General features: G+C 32.2%; 1 protein-coding gene across 2 annotated transcripts; it reads right to left on the bottom strand.

Annotated features, from left to right (window-relative positions):
- Positions 1–503: 503 nt before the first annotated feature.
- LOC143082142 (uncharacterized) lies at positions 504–9933 on the bottom strand. Of its 2 annotated transcripts, none has more exons than XM_076257705.1 (5): positions 9843–9933; positions 8039–8160; positions 6201–6329; positions 4431–4479; positions 504–1886 (listed from the first exon to the last, which is right to left on the bottom strand). In XM_076257705.1, the coding sequence occupies exons 3-5, from the start codon at positions 6308–6310 to the stop codon at positions 558–560; spliced, it is 1488 nt and encodes a 495-aa protein (XP_076113820.1). In that variant the 5' UTR covers positions 6311–6329; positions 8039–8160; positions 9843–9933; the 3' UTR covers positions 504–557. The 2 variants fall into 2 exon arrangements, with proteins under 2 accessions (XP_076113820.1, XP_076113827.1); XM_076257712.1 differs by lacking the exon at positions 9843–9933 and adding an exon at positions 9262–9309.
- Positions 9934–10268: the final 335 nt, after the last annotated feature.

Raw genomic sequence — 10268 nt, 5'->3', positions numbered from 1 at the left:
TTCCGTTCATTAAACAGACGAAAAAGGGGGGGAGGGGGCAATCGCACAAATGTGTCTGATGTAGAAAATGTGATTTTTATACTCAATCCATCAACACCATTACAAGTAACTACATAGGGGTCCGACGTTTGTGTATTAAACAGTCATTAGAACTGAGGACAGTTCAGGTTCCTCTTCACTATTTACTATAATAATATTAAATGATAGTGTATATGATTTTATGTCAATTTCAGTATTCTATGAACGGCCATTTTTATATAATTAAAAAAATTGAACTAGCTAAGGGTAAGCTTATCATGTAAATATGTGTTTGACCACCTGAATGTATACTGACTGACTTATCTTTGAGAAGGCACGGCATATAATTTTAAATTATACAAAAACGTCACAATTATAGAGAAAAATGAAACATTTTCAGATTGCAGGAAGATTGTTATTCAGGCACGTATGGCACCTCAACTAGATTAAACGATTACTGCCATGAAATTATTTAATTTAAAACATTTTCAAGAATTATGCTTTTTTAATAAAATCAAGAATCAGTATGTAACATTTAGCTACAAAGGAATGTCATGCATATCTTTATCGTCAATACAGGATTTTTGGGATTCCACAAGGTCAACTGCATCGTCTTCTGACGCTGACGCTGATAATTGATCATCGTTTATTTCATAATCTTGATTTCCTGAGGCTTTCACGATTGTTTTGTCCATCTTGAGATCATGAAATCGCGTAGAATTGTCTTTATTAGAGATTTGTTCATGATCAATTTCTGACTTTTTAAGCAGAATATTGTTCGACTCTGTAACCGTGTGTTCAATGTTAGTAGTTTTCTCGGTGGCTTCATTGGTAGTAGTCTGATCTAACTTAGCTTGTTGAACAGACACGTCGTTGTCGTTAAAAATTTGTTTAGAATCAACTTGTTTAGCAGACACTTCATCGTTAACAGTTTGTTTAGAATTAAACTGTTGACCAGATACTTCATCGTTAACAGGTTGTTTAGAATTAACTTGTTGACCAGATACTTCATCTTTAACAGCTACTTTACCATTAACTTGTTGACCAGACGTAGCATCTTTAACGGTTTGTTTAGAATCAACTTGTTGACCAGACGTAGCATCTTTAACGGTTTGTTTAGAATCAACTTGTTGACCAGACGTAGCATCTTTAACGGTTTGTTTAGAATCAACTTGTTGACTAGACATATCATCGTTAACAGGTTGTTTAGAATTACCTTCTTGACCAGACATATCAGTGTTAACAGTTATTGTGGCATTAACTTGTTGGCCAGACGTATCATCGTTAACAGGTTGTTTAGAATTAACTTGTTTACCAGATACATCATCGTTAACAGGTGTTTCAGTATTTACGTTTTCGCAAGACACTAAGTCTTCATCGCTTACACTTATTTTAACATTATCTTGTTCATCACAGATGTCATCGTTAACAGTTTTTTTAGCATCAACTTGTTGACAAGACACTTCGTCGTCAACAGTGTGCTGCTTAGAAGTAGATTCTTGGTCTTTCTTTTCATCGGAAATAGGTTTTTCATCTTTGATTACTTCCGCGGTCAATAGTTTGCCGCAAGATTTATCGGCAATTAATTCTTGTCCGACTGTTCTATCGTTTACGTTTATGTCAACATTTTCACTTGCGTTAACAGTTTTTCCACAATGTTCCTCTTGGTTATTAGTTATGGAGTCGTAAACAACACGTTCAATATGAATCCCCGCTGATTGGGTTTTTGGTTGGATGTTGCATGTAAAAGAGGTCTCGTTTTCATCATCCTCCATGCTTGAGGTTACGTACCCGTCATTATGGTTGCCTAACTCAACATCGACTATCGCAGAATTTCTTGGTGTATCAGGTAGTTTTCCAGTCATTACCTATAGTAAATAAAATGGAAATTCATCATTTAATCTAGATATTCTGAATAAAGATGTGTGTTAAACATTTGCAAAAGTGTTGCAAGTTTTATTTGTATAAAATAAAAATGTATTCCGTGTCCAATTCTACTAATGAGTTTTGGGTACTAGTATTGAAATATAGTCATAACTGGATGTCTCCCATCCGGCATTAATGAATGACATGCAATCACATGCCTTTTGTGACGGTTTCCGTTATATCTAGACTTGCTAATTTCCAAAGCTTCGTTGAAGAAGCTAAATAGAAAACTTGTCAGCTGTTGACTATAGGATATTTATAGCTTCAACTAGTTGTTACTGCAGAAATTCCCATATTGTTGACACCCCCTCCCCCGTTGTGGTTGGATTTCGTGGTGCTCATTTTAAAATTTTATTTTGTGTCAGTCATTTTTATGATTAAGTTTAATTTCTACATTGTAGATGCAGTTGTCTTTCTTTCGCTATGCATGTACATTTATATGGTGTGTACAAATTGTAATGTTGTACAGATGATAATTGTCCAGAGTTTTGTAAAAGTTTTGAGCATTGTCTGAACTATTTATCATAATAGAATAAAACAAGCACACTGTTTTGGTTATAGTTATCTCTATAACATTCTAATGACTACATGCTAAAACTTCACTAAAAATAAGTTTTGTGAACATAGAATCTGGTATGATCTGAAATTGGTGAAAAAAATGAAAAAAAAATCTAACCACCCTGGTGACGTCCATTACATTTTTTTTCTGACAAAGAAAACAGTGTTTAATGTTAGATGAAAATATAATTAAACATTTCTTGATTTTGTATTGTATTTCTTAAACTACTTTTTAATTTCATTATAACATTTCAAAATTAACGGCGTAATTTGTACTGATAATATAACTGTTATATTTGCCACTGGACATACCTAAATGTATCCGTAAACACACCAATCTGGTCAATGATAGAAGATAATCTTCAAGTTGTTTTACCAGGTTTATATTGATTGATTAGTTAATGTAGAAATGATGTCCAGTGGCAAATATTTCATGCATATTTTAGTCTACCAGGTGATTGAAAGAGTGAGTAAAACGTATGATAATTAATTTTTAGTTAGTTCAAAACCTGTTCATTTAATTGTTGCAATATAAAAACTATTGCACAACATGGATATCATGTATCAACAATCATCGGTACATATACGTGTCGTTCATCAATCTGATTATTTTAACTTAATTTTAAAGGAAATGTATAATCAAAAAAGTTATACCCCGCCACATTCTATATTTACATATCCCAAATTAGGAGCCTGTAATTCAGTGGTCGTCGTTAAAGAGCGTCTGGCGTACAAAATTATAATCATGGTACTTTTGATAACTATTTGCTATATATTTTCTCCGTTTATTATTTTGTACACAAATCCGGCCGTTAGTTTCTCGTTTGAATAGTAATACATTTGTCATTTTGGGGCATTTAATAGCTTGCTTCACAGTATGGCGTTTTGGGTCATCGATGAAGGCCATACGGTGATTTTGAGTTTCAAGTGTCTTTGTCATTTTTTTCCTGGTGGAGGGTTGTCTTAGTTGAAACCATATCACACATTTTTATTTTTCTACGAATTCTTTATTTAACAACAATCATAACGGTAGCCAAACGTAAAGTCAGATTGATTTGGCAAATTGAGGAGGCATTTGTTTTGCCATGCAAGGTAAACTTGAGAATGGAAATGGGGAATGTGCCAAAGAGACAACAACCCGACCATAGAAAAAAACAACAGCAGAAGGTCACCAACAGGTCTTCAATGTAGCGAGAAATTCCCGCACCCGGAGGCGTCCTTCAGCTGGCCCCTAAACAAATATATACTAGTTCAGTGATAATAAACGCCATACTAATTTCCAAATTGTACACAAGAAACTAAAATTAAAATAATACAAGACTAACAAAGGCCAGAGGCTCCTGACTTGGGACATATATATACATCAAACCACTTACTATGGACTTGAATATAAGCATCAACGTAGAAAAGCACCATCATGATATATGTTAAAGAAGCCACTGGACGATTGAATTATGCTATACAGAAATGGAAAGTTTACAATCATGCGAAAAGAAAATTGTTTTAATCCTTGCAATCAATAACTCTTTTAAATAAGGTTCATGCATTGTGATTTGGTGTCGTACGAACATTGAATTTGTTTTTCACGAGAGCTAAGTTCTTTGACCTTCCACGCACTAACCAGTCATCTTCTGATTTCATTGTTTCATTTAAAATTTGTATTTACAAAATTTAATGTAACTAACAAAAGCATTCAGCAACACATAACGTTTAAAACTTAGATTAAATGTAGCTGCTAGTTTGAACCCATTTACATGATGAATAGTTAATTTGAAAAAGCGAATTCTATCTTCACAAAATATACCATGTTCACACTTGAGAGACTCGGTGTCCGTCTTACATAATCAGATTTTGGAAATCTTTATATGAAATAATTTCTTTTCATTTTCTTAATCAGATATCATATACTATCAATAACATAATCTTACCGGATTATCTCTAAAACTAACTTCCTGGAAATTCTTTTTCTTCCGAAACCTTTTTAAAGTAAAACATTATATTGAACACAAACAAGTTTACAAAGTAACTATTCGGTAGTACTGTATATTGGAGATACAATAGATAAGCATTGGTTTGTTAAAAAGATACAATGAACACAATGGTTGAAAGTGCATTGTAATTGCACATTCTCTGAGGTTTTCTATCTCAGTCTTACGTTGCCCTATATAGATTCCGACAAACTGATTTTTTTATTTCCATGCAGTCGCTTAAGAACACGTTCCAGTGGCGGATCTAGAAATTTTCACAAGTGGGGGCTTTGTACATATCAATGTCTTATATCTTGATATCAAATACACATGCTACAAATGTATTGCCCTGAATATGAATGTAATATTTGTCACTTGAGACTGAGAAAACGCCGATTAATCGCTCAATCAAACAGCCCACTGGCTGCCTAAGAGGGGGCCCGATCTCGTCACGCTTCAGTGATTTCCTATATAAGCAACCAAATTTTTTTCTCAAAAAGGAGGGGGGGGGGCTCGGGCCCCCTGCCCCCCTGCCCCCCTAAATCTCCCTCTGCGTTCCGTCTTTATACTATTGATTATTTTTTTTTCAATTTTGAGTATCATATTTAAAAAAGACAAATACCTGTTCCATTTCTTTTCTGTAGCATGTTAGCAAGATGTTTATGCAGCATTTGTTAACTATTTTTCATATTAGGTTTGTACAATTTTAATTCACTCAATCATCCTCTTTTTATATTAACTTCTGAATGGATAAATCTTTAGTTCTAACGTTAACAAGATTTATTTAAACTAGTCAGGGATCTGATTTTAAGGAGATCGTATAAAATTTCATCTTATTTTCAATTTGAAGTAATGTCACAAAATATAATCCAATGCGATTACGTAATAAAAATCAGTTAATATGGGGATAATATGGGGATAACTGTTTAAAATAGATAGGACTATACCATAAGAATTATAAACAATTCCTGACTACTACATTGTTTGATTGAGCGATTAATCGGCGTTTTCTCAGTCTCAAGTGACAAATATTACATTCATATTCAGGGCGATACATTTGTAGCATGTGTATTTGATATCAAGATATAAGGCATTGATATGTACAAAGCTTATATTCTTCTTTTGATTTATAATGTGCTAGCTCTCGACGAAATAATCCACAGAAAATACAAATCATATGTTCTTCATTCAATACGTTATTCCCATTGGAGAAAAAATACAATATTTTCAAACTTTGGGTTTACACAGCCGAAGATGCATCACACTCAACAGAAAGGGAAGAAAAACAAATCATTGGTTCTACTCTCAATACTTTATTCCTATAGCAGAAAATACAATATTTTAAATTTCGAAGATAGAACGCATCACCCTCAAACTAATAGAGTTGGGGTTTCAGATACTGATGTAAAACTACATCGCCAGGTAACGTCATGTTGGTTTATGATAAGTATTTTTACTTCGGATTTCTTGCCCTTTTCAGTTCGAGTTATCTGAAAAGATATTGTTGTTTTGTTCTGTCAAGATCATTTCTGTTTTAGTTTTCCTTGTTTTGATTCGCCGTAAGTGGTTATCAACAGCGACTCTCTTCTTGTCGATTGTGATTTTTTTTATATAAAATCAAAACATATACAAAATTTAATTAAATGTGCTTTTGAAAAAAAAAAAAATACGCTTCTTAAAAAAACGTTGCTAATGCTCGGATCATACAAAACAATAAATACGTGTACTCACCTATAGAATTTAATGTATTTTCTGGACAGATACACTATGATGACGACAACAACAATAACAACAAATGGAATCACAACAGCAAGGGTGATAGTTGTTGCTTTGTCCACCATCTTTGATACTTATTTTTATCTGAGTTACAAAAAAAAAAAACCATATTTCAATTTATATATTAAGAAAATCACAGGCACTTATCTCAGAATTTTTTTTCCAATATTATATCTGAATATAACACAAGGTACTTACTTATATAACTCGCATTTTTGAAAAATGTCACCCGGTCTCGAACTTCTGTTATTTCGATAGCACGGTTGTCAACCCCACTTAAACTTAGTAAGACCCCTTTTTGGCCTCAAAATATAGCAGTTTTACATAATTGTTAAAATGTAAACTTTTAGTTATTTACTGGAAAGTAAAGGCTTCTGCTGCATAAATATGGGCTGTTTTTGACAATACAATGCACATATATCGGGTTCTAGTATCACTGAGTTATGCTAAATTACTGAAATCTACACAATTTAATTTAGCATTTTAGTTTAATTTTAGACGGTCAAATGAAAGTGGCCGCATTTGTGTTCATTCGTAATATTGAAAAGTAAGTTGTATTTGATGATAATACATAACATATATAAAGGTTGAGGATGAAAACGGATGCGGCCACTTTCATTTTTGACGAAAATCATCTGAAAAGTGACATTTTTTGGCATATTTGATAGATTTTCCATATTTAAGCTTGAATTGGCGCGTTTTTAATGACTAAATCAGTTAAAATCTTTCACATTAACTAATTGAATCAACTGAAATAGACACTTAAGTGTTTAAAAAGTGTCCAAAATGTTTCGTTAGATGAACTGTAAATTTGAGGCAATAATCGGCCCTAACCGATGTAGGTCCTACTCCTTTCGTATACCAAAACCGATTGGAAACATATGACTCGCAGTAAATGATTAGCTTGTTTTAGACTGACAGTTCTCATGTGTTTCAAATATCTGTATTGGATATAGACAATGCACAGCGTAGTTTTGTTCGGCATTCATTATTCTTGATTTTGTTTTATGAAATACAACACAGCGACCGATATAACAGTTTAACTAGACTAAGTCATGATATTTATATCAGCGGAAGATTCACTTAAGAATTGAATGCTTCTTTTTGTAAATTTATTGGGGTGTAAAAGCGTTGACCGAAGTACATTTTGTATGAAGCGCTTCCGCGCTTCATTCTAAAAATGTACGCACGGTCAACGCTTTTACAACCCTATAAAGTTACAAAAAGAAGCATTCAATACTTATAATTACATTTTTTAGTTAAGATCATGAAAACACGAATTTTATATATTTTATTATTTACATTAATTCACCTGTGCACTTTATTGTTGGAGCACGTGTTATCATGAGTGAAAAGTTGTATTGAGCAATGCAACTGCTTACGGAATAACACCCGATGTGCAGTTAGCCAATCAGAATAAAATATTATAATGAAACATACATCTAATGTAATTATTTTGATATAAAAAATATATATATATATATGGCATGATTACCAATGAGACTACTATCAACTAAAGTTCAAATACGTGGATGTAAGCATTTACAGACAGCAACACGTCCTTCAACAATGAGGGAAAAACAAACTGAATAGTCGGTTATAAAAGCCCCGAGTCTTGAGCCGATTAAAACCGATAATATTGAATAAGAAAAATATATAGGACAGTTCCATAATATTGTTTTTTCGAAAAGTTTTTATTTTCTTTTTTTTAAAGGTTAAGTAAAATAAATTCCATATTAAAGGTACACTTTTCAATATATACGCAGCATTCTAACATATCATATACGCCTTACCTTCTTTTGAAATCTTTCGAGTATTTTATGTAATTGCATATCTTAGAGTTCGGAACTGTCTATGTCATTTTCATAACGAGGTTGTTCCAAAACAATGCCAATCACCGAAAACAGGATAAGAGCTAAAAAAAAATGTACGAATAAAATAATCACAATGAGCGTATTCTGACCTGATAAAAACACGAGTATTTTATTAAGATGTCAAAAGATAGATAAAGATTTTTATTTCATCGTCAATTTCCTGGTCACAAAATTTAACAAAATTTTAAGATAGTGATACTAGTAAATTAATCCATATCTGAAAAATGTGTTAAAATCTATTTTGATTATTATCTTTAAAACGGAATTTACACTCTTATATTAAAAAGCCTATAGGGAAATATGGATGTTTGTAAAGGTATATGAGATAGAAACACATGTCCCCTCCCGATTCACTGTTAAACAGAGTTTACTTTTATATACATGAACGAAAAGCCGAAATAAAATCTCATCTATACGTACTGAATTTCCTTATTCCTTAAGAATGTGAATTCAGAAAAGCGATTCGGACGCATCAAATATATTGGTTTTATATATTTTTTTATTTTAGGATTAGGATTTTATATATGAATTTTCGAGTCAAAATGAAAAACATTCAGTTATTAACAGATAATGCATATTTTAAGGTTTTTCTTCTCGTTTAACACACCAAGTGTTGTCAGGACTTTTCAGATGAAAGACCGACTGTAGGGAGAGAAAATAACTCCAGATAGGTATATAACACAGTTTAAGGTCAGTTTCAGTTTCAGTCGAAGAGTAGATATTCCATGTTTTGCTATATATTTCCTTTATTGAAAATATATGGTCACCATAAAATTTAAATATATACATATGGTGAATGTTATATTGACTGCTGCACATCAGAAAACCAGAAAGCAACCAATCAATCAAATAACGAAGTCCAAACCTTTAAATAGATATAGGAAGATGTGGTATGCGTGCCAATGAGACAACTCTCCATCCAAGTCTCAATTTATAAAAGTAAACCATTATAGGTCAATGTACGGTCTTCAACGCGGAGTAGGGCTCACACCGACCAGCAAGCTATAAAGGACCCCAAATAAAGGGCCTTTATCTCTTTTACCAATAATGTTATTTGCCTGTACATTATACCTTTTGAGAAAACTTCAAGAATAAAGTATAAATAATAATAATTTTGGTAATGAAAAAAGACAAATCTTTACCTTAATCGCTCGTTTTGACCATTTGAAAGATGAAATTGCAATATTTTGTTATTATTAACATCAGAGAAAAGGATGTATTAACGTCGATTTATAATAAACCCACGCGTATGTAAAAATAAGATAGGATTATGAATCTTATATCTTTATCCAGATTTAAACGGATTATTTACATATAGATGGAATAGGAGTAAAGATTATAATAATTTATTATTTTTGTTAGATTGTTAAATATATGGTGACCAATTGTTTCAGATCCTGATGTTGGTGAGCAAAACAATGGCAAAACCAGTGTACAGTGGGTTTAGACTGTCAAATGGTGTTGCTATCTTAAGCGATTGAACTATTTTAAATCGTATGTCATATAAAAATGATACGGCGAATACCTGCATTAATATTATTTGTGTTTCGTAAAGATATTTCTGCAATCAAGAAATTAGGTCAACACGGTTTCAGTGTCAAGTTTAAAGACAAATTAAACAATGTGTGACTGTCACATTACATTTATCCCCCCTTTTTCTTCTGAAGTACATTAAAGTCCAACCACTTGTCAATATGTTAATAGAAATCTAAAGAATACTCACCAATGATATATTTGTTTACATTTAACTTTGTATGAATCCGCTTTATCGCATAGAGGAAGTATAGAAGATTTGATATACTTGACCTGTTTCTACAAAGAATTTTAAGGTGAAAATTTTAAACAAGAATCATATTTCTTACTTGTTTATTAATAGCATAGAAACCTTTCACAATTTATTCATTTCCTTGTTAAATTTAATTATATCCTGGCGATTATTTATTTATTTCCGATATTAACAAGAAAATTAAGATTAATATATGATCATGATGATAACGTGTAAATATTTGAAGTTTTTCAGTACTGTAAATGATAGGCCAATGACTTCAAAACTTGACATTTCAAACGTTTTGTTCAATCGCAAAAATCTTCCATGCCATTTCAACTATGTCTAATACGTTGAGTACCACGAATATACCGCTATAGGACA

The sequence above is a fragment of the Mytilus galloprovincialis genome, chromosome 1 (assembly GCF_965363235.1).
Source record: "Mytilus galloprovincialis chromosome 1, xbMytGall1.hap1.1, whole genome shotgun sequence".
Lineage (NCBI taxonomy): Eukaryota > Metazoa > Mollusca > Bivalvia > Mytilida > Mytilidae > Mytilus > Mytilus galloprovincialis.
This window is presented reverse-complemented; position numbering and strand designations above follow the sequence as displayed.

Coding starts and splice junctions, on each gene's coding strand:
- LOC143082142 (XM_076257705.1), bottom strand. CDS start 6,310: ATGGTGGACAAAGCAACAACTATCACCCTTGCTGTTGTGATTCCATTT. Junction 4,480..6,200: donor AAATACATTAAATTCTATAG/GTGAGTACACGT, acceptor TACTTTAAAAAG/GTTTCGGAAGAAAAAGAATT. Junction 1,887..4,430: donor TTAGTTTTAGAGATAATCCG/GTAAGATTATGT, acceptor TATTTACTATAG/GTAATGACTGGAAAACTACC.